General features: G+C 36.8%; 2 protein-coding genes across 3 annotated transcripts; one reads left to right on the top strand and one right to left on the bottom strand.

The window, feature by feature from the left end:
- The first annotated feature begins 207 nt into the window (after positions 1-207).
- LOC113289618 (SRSF protein kinase 1-like) lies at positions 208-3,495 on the top strand. 2 transcript variants are annotated; one of them, XM_026538936.1, is made up of 5 exons: positions 208-615; positions 1,056-1,838; positions 2,448-2,495; positions 2,583-2,906; positions 3,029-3,495. In XM_026538936.1, exons 1-4 carry the CDS (start codon positions 433-435, stop codon positions 2,898-2,900), a joined length of 1,332 nt encoding a protein of 443 aa, XP_026394721.1. In that variant the 5' UTR covers positions 208-432; the 3' UTR covers positions 2,901-2,906; positions 3,029-3,495. The 2 variants fall into 2 exon arrangements, with proteins under 2 accessions (XP_026394721.1, XP_026394720.1); XM_026538935.1 differs by having other exon boundaries at positions 209-615; positions 2,583-3,495.
- Positions 3,496-4,027: 532 nt separating this feature from the next.
- On the bottom strand, positions 4,028-10,250 carry LOC113289617. The gene is made up of 10 exons (XM_026538934.1): positions 9,748-10,250; positions 8,224-8,624; positions 7,831-8,030; positions 7,594-7,752; positions 7,196-7,510; positions 6,877-7,035; positions 6,646-6,795; positions 6,313-6,516; positions 6,175-6,216; positions 4,028-5,985 (listed from the first exon to the last, which is right to left on the bottom strand). The coding sequence occupies exons 1-10, from the start codon at positions 10,145-10,147 to the stop codon at positions 4,629-4,631; spliced, it is 3,387 nt and encodes a 1,128-aa protein (XP_026394719.1). The 5' UTR covers positions 10,148-10,250; the 3' UTR covers positions 4,028-4,628.
- Positions 10,251-15,788: the final 5,538 nt, after the last annotated feature.

Raw genomic sequence — 15,788 nt, 5'->3', positions numbered from 1 at the left:
AATGCGAGATTTTGCATAGACAGACATCTGCTGCCAGTTTCAACAAACATATTTGGCATAAACATACCGTTTGTTCATTATGGAACGACTTCATACAACATAGACACGTTGGAAATGTCCGTGGATTCATGGTTTATATCCTAATTTATTAGTGGCTAAGGAGGAAGACATGGTCTTTGATTGGTCATATGAACCCATCTCCGTTGGAAAAGGCTTCTTCTTCTTCTTCCTTTTTCTTTTTTTTCCAAATCCAAATCCGAAGAAAAGAAAGAGACTTCTCATTTTTTCTAGAGAGAGAAGAAGATACAAACTAGACCATTGCCTCTCTTTTTTCAGGTGGACCTAGAAAAAACTCTCATTTTCTTGATCCAATCAAACAAACAATAATCCTAGAATAACAAGGAATTATTGAGAGAAGATAGATAGGGAGAGATGTCGTGTTCATCATCATCTGGTTCAGAGGATGAAGATGAGGGAGTTGATGCTTACAGGAAAGGAGGATATCATGCTGTTAGGATTGGAGATCCATTCAATGGTGGTCGATATATTGCTCAAAGGAAACTTGGTTGGGGAAATTTCTCTACTGTGTGGCTTGCTTATGACACAAAATCATCTGTATGATCCCTGTGACTCTCTCTATCTCTTGATAGGATCTCTGTTTAATTGTATCTCTAGTTTTTATTATTTTTTAATCATTTTTGGATCATGGGTTTTCAGAAAGCTCTAGCGTTAATTAATCATTTTTGTATCATGGGTCCTCAAAAACTTTTAGTTTTTATTGATTTTTAATCAATTTTGGATCATGGGTTCTTAAGATTTCGATTAGTCTTCTAACATTTTGTGAAAGATCATATATACACATTTCTGATATATATATATATTGATTGGATTTGGAATCAAGCTCTAATTAATTCAACAAGCTAATTAGATCATCATTAATATTATCCAAACATGAATCTTAATTAGGAACCTCTCTCATGATTTTTGTTTGATTCATATTCTCTGCATGTCAGAAAGTGTAACTGTTTCTGACTAAGAGAAGGGTCTTTTTGCAGAAATTTGTTGCACTTAAAATCCAAAAGAGTGCTGCTGAATTCGCCGAGGCTGCACTTCACGAGATTCAAGTTTTATCCGCCATTGCAAATGGGAATCCGTCAGATTCAAAATGTGTTATCCGTTTGATCGACCAATTTAAGCACTCAGGTCCAAATGGGCAGCATTTATGTATGGTTTTGGAATTTCTTGGCGACAGCTTGCTTCGTCTAATAAAGCATAACCGTTATAAAGGTCTTCCATTGAATAAAGTTAGAGAATTGTGCAAATCGATTCTGATGGGTCTTGATTACTTACATAGAGAACTCGGTATAATCCATACAGATTTGAAACCTGAAAATGTGCTTCTTGTATCCACTATTGATCCTTCGAAAGACCCAGAGAAGTCTGGGCTCACTCCAATACTCGAGAGGCCAGAGGGAAACCCGAATGGTGGGGTTGTGTCGAATGCTATTGAGAAAAAGCTTAAGAGGAGGGCAAGGAAGGCGGTGGCTAAAATTGCATTAAGGAGAGATTCAATGGGGGGAATTAAAGTTCGTGAGAAGAAATCTTTAGATGGGATTGATCTGAGGTGCAAAGTTGTGGATTTTGGAAATGCATGTTGGGCCGATCAGCAACTTGCAGAAGAAATTCAGACAAGGGAGTATAGAGCTCCTGAGGTTATTCTCGGAGCTGGTTACTCCTTTTCCGTTGACATGTGGTCTTTTGCTTGCATGGCATTCGAACTTGCTACTGGTGAGATGATGTTTGCTCCCAAGTGTGGCCAGGGTTTCAGCGAGGATGAGGTATGATCTCTCGTCGTTTGCTTTTAGTGTTCAGTAAACCTCAGGATAGTGTGGTTGATTTACATCATGACATGTAGATTAGGTAATTAAATTCCCAGGATGATGTTTGTTTCTCTGGGTGTGGTTAGTACATGTTGTAGAGTAGTTACACTAGTAATATCTCACTTTAGAAACTCTAATCATCTGTAGATTTTGTATATTGCTCATAATTTTTATTGGTTTGCATTTCATTTTTATTGAAATATGGTAGGTATTGCTCATAAAGTTTTGCTCGGGGTCCACAAATGAACTTTGTCTCTCTAATTGAGTAATACTAATAAGAGACTTTACGGTTATTTTACGCTAGATTATGTGATGATACTTATGACAAATCAATCTCACATTTATCAGAAAGAAATGAAAAGGAAATAAGTGTACTGAAAGAATCAAAAGATAACAGCTAGATACTAGATCACGTTCCTTAGCAGGATTTGCTGTAATTATTTTGCTCAGGATCTCTTCAAGTGTTGCATAATCAGTTCTCAGCGTATTAGAAAAACAGAATTTGCATGTGAAATGTTATAATCATCAATAGTGTGACACAGCTTTACATTTCTGTCTGTGAATCAGGATCACCTAGCTCGAATGATGGAATTTCTGGGCAAGATGCCTCGAAAGGTGAGAAAACATTCTATTCCACTCAACCCTCTCGCATGTTTCTTGCAATTCTCCACTGCCAACAACCTTCCTCTGCTTTGGTAACAGGTTGCTATTACAGGATCTCGATCGAAAGAATACTTTGATAGACATGGAGACCTAAAAAGGATCCGAAGGCTGAAATTCTGGTCACTAGACCGAGTCCTGGTTGAGAAATGCAATTTTAACGAGTCTGATGCTCGTGAATTCACTGATTTTTTGAGCCCCCTTCTCGATTTTGCACCAGATAAACGGCCAACAGCTGAACAGTCATTGCAACATCCATGGCTTGAAATTAAAAGTCCTAACCCAAGTGAGGAAGAGAAAGAGGATTTTGGAAAGTTGGCAGTTGGGATGACTAATCTTCAGTTTGAGGTGGGCCGGTAGAAGAGGGTATGTAATGTTTTTGGCACTCAACCTTCTAATATTCCTGCCACCTCTTGTAAGAGTATGATTTTGTGATTTAGTTGTGTGTTTGTAAAGATTCAATAAAATTCAATTTTGATTTATTAAAGGTGTAGATTAGTGAATATTACGGGGAAGGACGTGGTTTCCAGGAAGACAGAACTCCGATGACATAAAGCACTTTCTTTAAAGGTGTTTCGACAAACAAGAAACATTTACATTTTAGGCCTGTGCGAAAGATGGTGTCTAAATAAAGTGAAGAAGGGGAGTAGAGACTCTGAGTGATCGAGATGTGCTCAGTCTCTACAGAACAGTTGGTGTTCTGAGTCATATGCGACTTCTGTTGGATGTTTTCCTGTGTAAAACCATTTCCTTCTTGGGACTTGAACAATAAAAGAGACTCGGCAATGGGCTGTTGTTGAGCATGCCTGAGTAACATTGTTCACTAATATCAGGCGTTGGAATTTCAGTTAATTTTGTCTGTCTAAGTTTTTAAGGAGAATTCCAATGTATGATTGAGTTTTTGTACATTTCCATTTCCCAATCTTATATATCATATACTATAATTCTTGAGAAATTCGACTATTTTGAATGATTTTTGCTTGCAAGTCTCTGCAACTTCGAGAAGTTGCTTACATTGAGGAAACTTTGTATTTCCTTTTTTGAGGGTATTTTGGAAATAATACAGTTTTTACCTTGTGTTTTTGAAGCATGAAATCAAGCTAGTCTCCACTCTCCATAAGTTTTAATGTAGTATCAAAAATGCTACATTCACCGGGGATCAAATCCCGTGAATGTCACGGTTCCCAACCCCGGTAGCTGTATGGGACAGATCCCTGCTGAGGTTGTAAACTCTTCCTTTGGTTAGAGAAAAGATGAATGAACCCTTGGAAATTGTTGATGGCAACGGTTATCAACTGCATCATTCAATGGGAGACCTTTCTTTCTTTGCGAACCTTCCTGCCAACACGAGTGTGTGGCTGTGTTCAGAGTTTAGAAGTCAGTTGAACATTATCTGTTACTATCATTTGTATCCTGAAACTTGAAAGGTAGCATAGGAATCTGTATTACTTTCACAACCACCACTGCAGGAATAGAGATAAAAGAACTAGAGAGTAAAGTCAGTAAAGGCTAGACAATTTCTACAATACTGGACAAGATAAAATTGTACAAGTACACATTTTTCATACAGACCTTTGCATCACACCGCAAGATGTATTTTCATGCCAAAAGTCTCTCTCTCTGACTAAAAATATGTCAACTTTGCCTCATTAGAACTGAAAAATTTGTGAAACTGTAGGACCTCTAAGTTAACAAAGAAATCCAACCAATGCTAAACCTATTTGTTGTCAACTTGTTCGGAAAAAAATATCATCCAAGACCACTTGTGCGCCAAGCCTGACACCTTCAGTCACTTCGTATTACCAAAGAAAATTTACTTCTCAGAAGTCGAGTAATCTGCTGACCAAAAATGAGTGGTACAATAGATCCAGGTATCTTCACCTCGTCGAGAACTGCTATACATGTACACAATATCCTCCATTGGTTAGTGTTGGATGTTCAAGACAATACTATTAAGGATTTTAGTAACTTCCAAGGGGCTGCCACACCAATAATCTGAGTTTCTTCACCACTGCAAAGAAGTTATAACATGGAGGTACTGAGAGTTCCTGGCGCTTCTGGACTGATTAATTAATAGGCGCGCACACACTAAGAATTTGGCATCTCTCTCTCAGTAAAATCTTCTGTTAGCACAACATTCCCATCATCATCAACGACCTTCTTATTGTAATTATCCTCGCTGTCTCTTATCCTTATTGATGTATCTTCAGGACATAACGAGTTGTCAATATTGGCCGAAGCTGGTTGTATACAGTTATTTGTCTTTAAACGTTTGTTAATGGATCTTTTCTTTTTCCTTGAAATAGCATAAGCTATACTTGCAACTGTCAAATCTTCATCCATTAAGGAACTGTCATGCTCAGTACTCCGATTCCTTTTAAAACGCTTACTAGATGCAGTCTTCTCGTTTCCCGGAGCAACACCAACCTCACCCTGGTTCACACTTCTCTTCTCCCTCTTTGTTATCTTCAAAATGGCCAGTTTTTCAGGAACATCTTTGCTGCCTGAAATTGTATTAGTGCTTTGAATGTACTTAGGATTCCTCTTAGAGACCCTTTTCTTCATTCCAGAAATGGCACCACTCTTGTCAATACTAACATCTCCGTTGCCTATTCTTAAAACCGTCGAATCTTCAGTCACTAATGAAATATCTTGGTCACCTGAAGCTGAGTCAGTACATTGAATTTTCTTTAAACGGCTGCTAGGTGCCTCCTTCTTCCTTCCCAAAATACAATCATCCTCGCCACAGTTTGCAGTGTTATCGTCACCAATAGTTAAGTCTTCAGGTAATAGTGGAATATCACCTGAATCTGCATTTGTAGATTGATTATTCTTTAAACGCTTGTTAGGCGTCCTCTTCTTCTTTCTCGAACCAGTATCATCCTCGCGACAGTTTGCAGTGTTATCGTCACCAACAGTTAAGTCTTCAGGTAAGAGTGGAATATCACCTGAATCTGCATTTGTAGATTGATTATTCTTTAAACGCTTGTTAGGCATCCTCTTCTTCTTTCTAGAACCAGCACCATCCTCGCCACAGTTTGCCGTGTTATCATCACCAACAGTTATCCTTAAAGTAGTAGACTCTTCGGGTAGTAATGAAACATTACCTGAATCTATGTTTATAGAATGATTCTTCTTTAAATGTCTGTAAGGTGCCTTTCTCTTCCTCCTCAAAACAGTACCATCCTCGATTTTATCCTCACTTTCAGTTATCATTGAAGTGGTTGAATCTTCAGGTATTAACTGATTATTACCTAGATCTGTGCTTTCACGATGATTCTTCTTTGAACACCTGCGGATTGTGCTTTTCTTCTTTTGTGAAATGGTACCATCTTCACCACATGTCTCCCCATCATCAGCAATTTGCATCCTTGAATCCCCCCCGCGACACATCTGAGCTTCACTTCTAGACCTTTTGGAGCTGCGCCTCTTTGGAATGTTGTCACTGTTATTGATGAGAAAGTATATGTAAGATATGAGATGGGCAGGAGATAACCCAAACCGACCATAGTATTCGTAAGTTGGAAGCGAAAAACTGTTAAGTTTGTCATCTCGAAAAGTATAACAAATTTAATACTACCAAAACTAGAGTAAGCAACATAGGCGTTGAGTGGCAAAGTGACAAGAAGCTTACCAAGGTACAAGATCTTTGGCCGCCTTTAATTTTGGCTTCCGCCTGCATATTTTTAATTATATATCCATAACAAGTTAGATTCATTTATAATTAAATAAAACCTAAAGATAGTAAACTCTACTGCAATGAGTGCCATACCTTGACTTCTTTTCCTTCCCAGCAGTTGTTCCACTTTCGAGTGCAAGGACGGATTCTGGTCCTGGCAGAGCTACAAAGTCATTGTGATCAAGGGCGGGTCTCTCAGACTCACGATCTACAAAGTTGGATATAAGAGCAGATCTTTTTATTCTTTTAGCGGCTTGGATCAAAGGTACTTCATGAGGAAACAAAAACTTCCACCTCCTGTAAAATCAGATGGACGAAATTATAATCACGTAAATGCTAAAAATATTCATCGTTTTCAATGACGAGGCATGCCCATTTCAAAATCTATTAAAGAGAGTAAAATATATAAGACACATAGTTATGTACCTCAAGCATTTGCTATCAGTACGTCCAGGCATGGATGCTGCAACCTTGGACCAGCAGTGTCCATATTCTTCTACAGCAGCTTTCAACTGACAGTCCTCTTCTTCAGTCCACGGCTTCAGATTCAACGATGGATCTAGACAATTCACCCATCTATGTCCAAATTAAAGCATCTCATAAGTTAACAGTAAAATAACAGGGTTTACATTTATTTCAAAAACTATTCACTAGTACCTTTCTCTACATTGAGCTTGAGTCCGACCAGGGATGAATTGAGCTATTTTTGCCCAGGTTTTGCCACCGAAAAGCAATACAGCAACTTTCAAGCGTTTGTCCTCCTCCACAGTCCACCTCCCCACCCTTTTCCTAGCAGGGTTCAAGGTTTTAAGCCATCTGCATAAATATAAAAGGCAAACCCAACTCTATTAGCAAAAGTAAGTTACGAAAGTGTAGAGTGTCCTACTTGGACTTGGCAGTAAGTAATTAATAGTACAGAAACTGAATTATTTTAGGTTGTCTGATGAAACTCTCAAATACTGAGCTAGCTACTGACCTGTTTGAACATTGAGTGCCTGTCCGCCCTTCCATATTAAAAGCTATCAGCTGCCAATTATTTGCACCAAAAGCTTCTACAGCTGTACGAAGCTGACTATCGTCTTCTTCTGTCCAATCTCGCTTTATAATATTGGCATTGAGACTACGCTGAAAACGGGCCAAACACTGAAAAGGAGTCCTGTTGGTACCCAACGTAATCGAAATGTTAATCCAGTTATAAATCCCACCTTGCTGAAGAATATACAAAAGCTTTTTATCCTCATTTTTGGTCCATGGACTATGATTAATTAGAGGATCTTCCACGTTCAACCATCTGGAGAAGAGATTAGAAAAAGTAACAATAATTAGATTGGGACAATGGGGTAGTACAGTAGGGAAATACGGTTTACGAATTACCTTTGTTCACATTCTGCACCTGAACGGCCTGTGACATACGTTGATGCCAACCGCTCCCAATCAACCTTAGGCAAAAAGGTTCTAACATTTTCAGGTGTGACTTCAAAGTCTGCAATTGATGCCATGATGTCGTCCAGATCATTTGAATCACCTGAAGCACTGCAAAAAAAAAAAAGTTTTAGGCCATATGCAACATAAACAATATTTTTGACACAAGAAATTCCATACAGAACATACCTAAAACCTTCTATTGACTCCTGAAGCAGCATCTCTTGAAATTGTTGTTTTATCCCCTTCCAGAGATTATCTTTCTCGGTCTGTGTCCAACGCGGTCTACTCAGACAAAGTGGAAACCGCTTCATCGCCATCCTGTATTTGGCAACATGAGAATTCTCAACTGGGCCAAAAGATATGGCACCTGCCTTCTTGGAATTCGCCTGTACAGAAACAAAATGTTAACAACACATACTATCATGTGAGAGTATCACACATGCTCTCTCTCTCTCTCTCTCTCTCTCTCTCTCTCTCTCTCTCTCTCTCTCTCTCTCTCTCTCTACATATATATATATATATATATATATACTCAAGAAAACTAGAGCATGAGCCAAGAGGCATATGTCTAACACTGACCTTTGTTGTCTGAGAATTTCTGAATTTCAGAACAGAAATTAGCTGAATACGGGGATCCTTCCGAAGGGACACTGCTCGTCCAGCTCTTTGTTTGCATGCAACCTGGAAATCCTTGAGGATTTTTACGCGTTCCTTCAGCTTTTTGTTCTCCTCAATCTTCGCCTCTATTTGTAACAGCTTACTCCTAATAAATTTTTGACATGATCGGTTCTTCCTTAAGGCCTCAACAAATAGGCGTGCAGCTTCAGGGTTAGGGAATCCGGCTTCCGACTGGTGCCACTTGATAAGTTTGGAAGACTGATTCTGTGTACCGCTGCAAGGAATTTCCGAGGGCTGGTATATATTACAAGCTTCTTCAGAGCTCGAAAGCAGTTCACGAGGAGCATCGGGGTTCTCGAGGTCTACATCGAGATGAAAGTATAAGCAATGTGAGAGAGGAGGAAATACTTACGAATATGTATGACAGTATGGGTATATGCAGCATAATGAAAAGTTAAACCAAATCCAGGAAACTAATACGTTTTCACTTGATGTTAAGTAAGGAAGTATGGTAAAACAAATCGTGGTAGAGAAGTAGGAGATAAATCTTTCATTAAGAATACGAAGGTATCAAGATGGTGGGCAGGGAAAATCTACACATAATAACTTCATATTACTGTTACCTGGAGAAAGGCTTAAGTACAAGCTTCAATATGGATATACAAGAAAAGAGATGATAATTTAACATAGCCAAACTATTCCGCCATACTATGTTTTGTTTGCACTTTGTAAGATATTAGACCACCAGGAACTGCTCCCATGAACGTTGGATCCATATTAAGGATAGTGGTTCAGAATTCACCTAGAAATCAAAAGGAATCCGGCATTATATTTTCAATCTCTGATGTCTAATTTGATGGTGGAAACCTGAGCAAACTCATTTTTCTTCACCTTAGGCTTTTTCATCCATTACAAGTAAGACACGGGTACATTTTACAATTCTACTTAAGAAGACAGACGCAAATAGACTTTACAATTCAGCTTAGGCTTCTAAACCTAACTATGAAACAGACCCACAAAAGTCAAATGGACACCCTTATTCAGAGGATGATAAACAACAGACCACCACAATATTGAGAAATTCAGACCTCGTTTTATAACACATTATATTACCAATAAACTTAGTTGGATAGTCATATTTATATTCAAGTCAAGTGCGTTGATGCTTATGATTTACACCTACCCTCAGTAACTCAAAAGATGGTACTCCGAGACTATGAGATCGTGAAGAAGATGCTAAACGTATACATAGAGCCCCTCTTATTTACAAAAAGCATGACAACTTGGGCAAAGCATGATGGAATCGCACTAACCTAGATTTCAGTATAATTCAATAATTCAATCAATTCATCAACCTAATTCGTTAACCTATCTTCCACAAATTCCCATTCAAATATCAAACCGAGCAAAAAAAAAAAAAATTAGTCCCACACCGGAAAAAAGACCTAATAAATATAAAATATACTACGGTAATCGAAGACTTACCAGCATCATAATCACAGAATCTCCTTCTAACCACTCGAAGAGTTTCAAAATCATCGTTTTCACCATCTGATGCAACAAAGGGAGGTAAAGAATTGAGTGGTTTCATGAAAACCGCACCATCCTCAGGAGGAATTGTTGAAAACTTCTTTCTAATGCTGCGGACCAATTCAAAATCATCATCATCGTCATGAACATCTTCATGAATAGGAATAGGATTATCATTCTTGTCTGAGGGAATTGAAATTCGGGTGGTGTCATTACGAACATCTTCTTCGATTTCCTCCTCATCTGGGGTATTCCCTGTTAGCAAACAAGCTGCCCTTAAAGCTTCAATATCTTCGTCCAGACCTTCATCTCTTTCATCTTCTGAACATGAATTCACATCTTCTAAAATCGCCATTGAAAACCTACGAGAAGGTTTTGCAATGGCGATTAGGGTTTTTGTAGACAAGTTTTGGCATCTTTGGAAACCGCCTTTCGATTGACTTTAGAAGAAATTTCAAATCGCGCCGAAACAAAGTAATGTTTGTAATTGGTAACTAATATGTAACCCGTGCTAGGGCCTGTGGGAATTGTCGACTGTCGACTGGTGTGACCGCCCAAATGCTTTTGGAATATTTTTCTTCTTTTTTTTAATAAGAAAGAGATTTTTATTACACGATAGTTTAAATTTGACGTATCAAGTTGCTTTCTAATGAGAGATTTTAACAAGACTGGGAAATTTAAAAACCAAGATTTACTCAACCTAGACAATCTAAGTCTCTTTACTAAACAGTTAGAAATCTCCAAGACTGAAAGTTCGATAACAGGACTTTACAATCACTTATAATACTATTGTTTGTCCATCTGACAGACCCATCTTTCCCATTTATTGCATCCACGACATTTTGACAATTTCTTTCTATGTGTAGGCTTCAAATTACAGCATTCCTGGCCATTTTTATCGTCTCTAAAGCTACGAGTGCTTCAGCCTATTCCTCATCTTGAGCTATCCCAGCCTTTAAGACTGCACCCCCACATGTCCCTGTATGAGAAAAACTTATTAGTCCAATGGCCATAATATTATTATCTTTTAGAAAAGATGCATCAAAATTAATTTTTTGATATCCATTTTCTGGTAAAGTCCAAGATGATTGGGTCCTTAGAATTCTATTCCATCCTGCTAGGTTAAAATGCTTAAGCATATTTGTCTCTCATTCAGCTATTTCCTTTTTCACTATTCTAATATAGCTTGTGAAATTAACAGAAGCATCATCAAAGATTATTGCACATCTAAGTTTCCATATGTGCCATAGAGCAAAGCTAACTATCCTGATAAATTTCTGGTTGCTTGGACTACTACTATTACTAGAAAATCAGGAAGCAATCCAATCTTTAACCTGAATCTCGTCATTTACACCTACAAAATTAGAGTCTATAGCAGTTAGTAAACTCTTAGAAACAGGACAATCAAAAAATACATGATTCACAGTTTCATTTGCATTCCTACAAAATGGACAGTCCATCAGTTTTTGTGACAAAGCTAGTTAACTTATGCCTAACAGCTAAGCAGTCCTGCACACATTTCCACATAAAGTGCTTTATTTTTAGCGAAAGATCAATTTTCCAGAACCGTTTCCAAGGGAAAGTAATAATTTCATTACCATAAATCTCATCCATAATACACCTGTAAGCAGATTTAACTCTAAAGGAACCATTATAAGATGGTTTCCATCTAAGAGTATCATTCCCGTACTGTATAATTAATTAATAATATGATTTCAGGTGAATTTTCTTTATTGTGGTTAAAAGCTGAACAAAGCTCTCTGCTTAGAGATTCTGGCCCCACCAGAGAGTATTTAGATCAATGGGAAATTTTGGTTTTTTCACACCACCATTATTTTGTATTTTCAACACCACTTCTTTATCGATTCTTTCTTTGCCTTTTAACGAAACCCATATTTACTCTTCCTTTCTTCTCTGTTGCATCGCCTCCTCTTCTTCTCATGAAACTGTTTCTTCTGCTCACTGTTTCTTCTTAAAAAAACTTTGGTTTTTTATGTCGCGGGTTTCAAAACATCTTGGTGATTTTCGCCACCTTTTTTCCAGTTTCCTATTAGATTTCATGAAACCAATTTCGCTAAGAAAAAAACAAAAACAATGTTGTCTTCACATTCTCACCATTAAAATAAAACCCTAGAATGAAGCCAGTTTGATCTTAACTAAAAATCAGTAAGTTTAGTCTCTGAATCTTTTTACTGGGTATCCACTTCTCCTCCTTAATATTTTGTTTCTTGAATCTTTTTTCTTGATTCCGAAGGAACTACAGCTCATGATCTTTTCCTCTTTTCCGAAGGAACTACAACTTCTGATTATGAACCAACAACTGAATTAGGATGTTCATCTATGTTGCTGCTCCTCTTGGTGTTGTTGATCTTGGAGGTACGCGTGTTCTTTTTTTGGGTGTTTCACTAAATCCGAAAACCAGAAGATGAAAAGCAAACTAATGGGTGGTTATTTACTTTGCTTCCCAGTAATGTTGACTTTTTTGTGTGTGTTGTATGTTCTAATGAGTTTGTTGTTATTGTATTTGTCCGGAAAACTATCAAAGGAAGACCTAGATGTGACTTTTGGTACTGTGACTGCAAAGTTAAATCTTGAAACCATAACTTTTATTGCATTTTAACTTCTTCTTTTTCTGCAATATTCTTAATTTTATTCTGAACAGTGTATAGGTTTTGTGAATCAGGACTGATAAATCAAATAGCATTTTAAAAATATGCACATGAAACTCAGATATACGTTGAAAAGCCTGAAGTTAGTTTTTATTGTTCTAAAGAAACTGAGTTTTGTTGAGATTTTTATTTGGTTTTCGGTGGACTGGTGAAGGGCCTTCCAATTTTATGATGTGGTATGGATCTTGGAAGTCAATCTCAGTATCCATAATATATTGAGTTGTACTTTTAGCTCGCTGATTGTTTGTCATAATTGTCACTACGGAATTGGTGGACCATGACTATCTGTAGATATAATTTTCTCAACGGCATCCGAGTCTGGTGCATAGAGACATAAAATAAGAGGTAATGGCCAACTACACTCATATATAGGTTTAACCAAATCTCTTTACAGAGTATATTAAAATTGAGGAATCCAATTAAATATTGTCATCTCATATTTATGCACTTCTGCACTCGAGCACTAAATTATGATTCCTGACTAACAGAGTATGTCTTTCCGCAAGGCAAAAATGTAAATCTAAAATGTTGTATCTAATCGGAAATCAGTAAATGAATATTTAACCAAACTTTTGATTGCATTATGTTTTTACAGTTTGGCATTTTAGGTAGCCTATTCAAGGTGCTTTTGAGCTTCTCCATGAAACAAATAAACGGATCACCGCAGGGTTGTGGGTTAGGGATTGCTTTATGTACAGTAACTACCTGGAGACTTAACTACTGTGTTGGTGGTGAGGTATATTACATTCTTAGTTTCTGTTGGTTTTCTTATACATAAACATATACACCTTGAGGATGTTTTTTCATTTCGACGAATAATGTGTTGTATTATTCATTTGATAATGATTTTAGGCAACTAAGACCCAAATCTATTTGGATTGTCCTATGTATTTGTTGGGGTATCTTGCAATCCATTGTCGGCCTTACGAAGCTTTTTTCTATGATTTTTCATCTATACGTCTGTAATAAGCAGTCCAAATAATAAAATCATCGATGCTCTTGTTTATGTTTATTGTAAGTAATACATGGAAAGGGGAGTCTTTTAGCCTCATTGTTAATAACCTTTAATTTTATTTACAAATTAGTACTTTGTAACAAAAAATTTTTCTTAATAATTATGTTTTCACAATTTGATTCAAATGAATAGTCCCTACTCTTTTGGAACATACTTTTTCTTCAATTCTTTCGTCTTCACTTGGTCTAATATTCCTTCTTTCATTATATGATCATGTTGTAGGCATATCCTCCAGACCTATCTGAGATCCTCTGTGGAGATATTATTTTTGTAACAATGTTGCGGCTTTTATATGCTCATATATTCAAAGTACACTATACTAGCACCAAAACATACCTTTCTCTACAGTATATCTAGGCCCGTGCAACGCATGGGTGCAAAATCTAGTTCTTATAGAACAAATGTCTCTCACAGTGTTATTATCAAATATGTTGTTCAAAAGTTCAACATTCAATTCATTTTTTCCCTGCAACATAAGTTGATTCACAGTTTTCATATTAGAAGAAACAAAAGTAGAGTATAAAAATCCATTTCTATTAGGAACCCACATGTCCTTACAAATTTCAATATTACTTCCATCTCCAACCTCCAACAATAGTATTTTTTTAATAATTTCTAGACCTCTACAAACACCTCTCCAAATCCATGACACATTTCCTTGATTCACAACATGAAGAGGATTACTATTAGGAAAATATTTATGGGATAAAATCTGAACCCAAAGAGCACCGGGTTCAGTCAAAAGCCCCCAAGCAATCTTAGCTAGTAAGTTTGTAGTTAAGTGTTCAGTTTTCTTAATATTTAAGCCTCCTAAAATTATAGGCTTAGTGACATTATCCCAATTCCTAAAGTACCCACCCCTGGCTCTACCTTTCTTATTCCACCATAAACATCTTTGGATACCAAATAGCATTTGGAAAAACAACAAGATGATGAGGAGCTAAAATACCTAGAGTAGATTATATAAAAACAGTTTTACCTGGCTGATTCAAATGTTTCCGTTTCCATGTAGCTAGTTTTCTATCACAACTATCATTTATATGACTAAAAGTCTCCATTTTATTCCTATGGATTAAAAGAGGCACTCCTAGATACTTATTTTGGATTCATAATCTCCTTATATTCAAAATGTTTCCAGTCTGCATCTTGGTTCTAGGATCACTTTTCGGACTAAATGTTAATCCATATTTCTCAAAATTTATAGCCTGACCAGAGTACTTACTAAACATGTTTAACATATTTTCAAGATTTCTAGCTCCTTTTACACTAGCCTTAGTGAAAACTAATAAGTCATCTGCAAAAAACAGATGACTTGCGGACGGAGCCTCTTTGGTAACTCTAATTCCTTGACTCTCATTCTTATTCCCAACATTAATTTTAGATAAAACATCCATACAGATTATAAACAGATAGGGTGACAAGGGGTATCCCTGTCTAAGACCCCTTGTAGGATAGTAAACTTCACTCGGAGATCAATTTAGAAGGATAGACGAAGAAACTGTAATAATACATTGTTCAATCAACCTGCACCAATATTCATGAAAGCCTAACTATTTCAAAATATCAAGAAGAAAATGCCACTCAATTTTATCAAAAGCCTTTCCATCATGTTTACTCTCCCATTTCTAAAGGGAGCTCTGTGAATCGGTTAAACCGACGATTGACTCGGCGACCGACTCAGTCATTTTTTCAAAAAAAAAAATTAGTTTTTCTTTCATATTTCTTCATTAAATTCAGGTGTTATTCAGACAATCTGATGATTGGAGTTGATTTTCTTCTTCCTTTTACTCCGTTTTGATGGAAAATAATAACAATTTCGTTTGTGAAAGTTCTGATTTTAGATCTGTTCAAATGGGTTCATCTCCTAAGTGTGATGATGGGAAAAGCGATTATCCTTCTTTGTTTATTCATGATGAAATCATATAGGAAAGTCTAAATGAATGGAGATTCAGTTTAATTGGTAGATTGGATTTGGTTAATCTTAAATTGGAGACTGCTGATATTTCTTTGAGGAAACAATGGAACATTAAAGGTACTCTTCAGTTTATCCCTCTTGGTAAAGGTTTCTTTATAATTAAACTTGATAATCTAGAAGATAAAAATTATATTTAGAAAGGTGGTTGGATTGTAGAATCTCAGCACTTGAACCTCAGAGCTTGGGAACCCAATTTTAACCCAAAATCTCAAAAAACTAAATCTGCTTCTGTATGGGCAATTTTTCCTGGTTTGAGTATTGAATACTGGAAGGAGAGCATCCTTATGCAGATGGGTAGAGCTATTGGTAAACCAATTGAGTTTGATGAAATAACATT

Source organism: Papaver somniferum, chromosome 6, assembly GCF_003573695.1.
Source record: "Papaver somniferum cultivar HN1 chromosome 6, ASM357369v1, whole genome shotgun sequence".
Lineage (NCBI taxonomy): Eukaryota > Viridiplantae > Streptophyta > Magnoliopsida > Ranunculales > Papaveraceae > Papaver > Papaver somniferum.
The sequence above is the reverse complement of the archived record's forward strand: the minus strand, read 5'-3'. Positions and strand labels throughout refer to the sequence as shown.

Coding starts and splice junctions, on each gene's coding strand:
- LOC113289618 (XM_026538936.1), top strand. CDS start 433: ATGTCGTGTTCATCATCATCTGGTTCAGAGGATGAAGATGAGGGAGTT. Junction 616..1,055: donor CTTATGACACAAAATCATCT/GTATGATCCCTG, acceptor GTCTTTTTGCAG/AAATTTGTTGCACTTAAAAT. Junction 1,839..2,447: donor AGGGTTTCAGCGAGGATGAG/GTATGATCTCTC, acceptor TCTGTGAATCAG/GATCACCTAGCTCGAATGAT.
- LOC113289617 (XM_026538934.1), bottom strand. CDS start 10,147: ATGGCGATTTTAGAAGATGTGAATTCATGTTCAGAAGATGAAAGAGAT. Junction 8,625..9,747: donor ATTCTGTGATTATGATGCTG/GTAAGTCTTCGA, acceptor ATCTCGATGTAG/ACCTCGAGAACCCCGATGCT. Junction 7,753..7,830: donor GAGTCAATAGAAGGTTTTAG/GTATGTTCTGTA, acceptor TTTTTTTTGCAG/TGCTTCAGGTGATTCAAATG.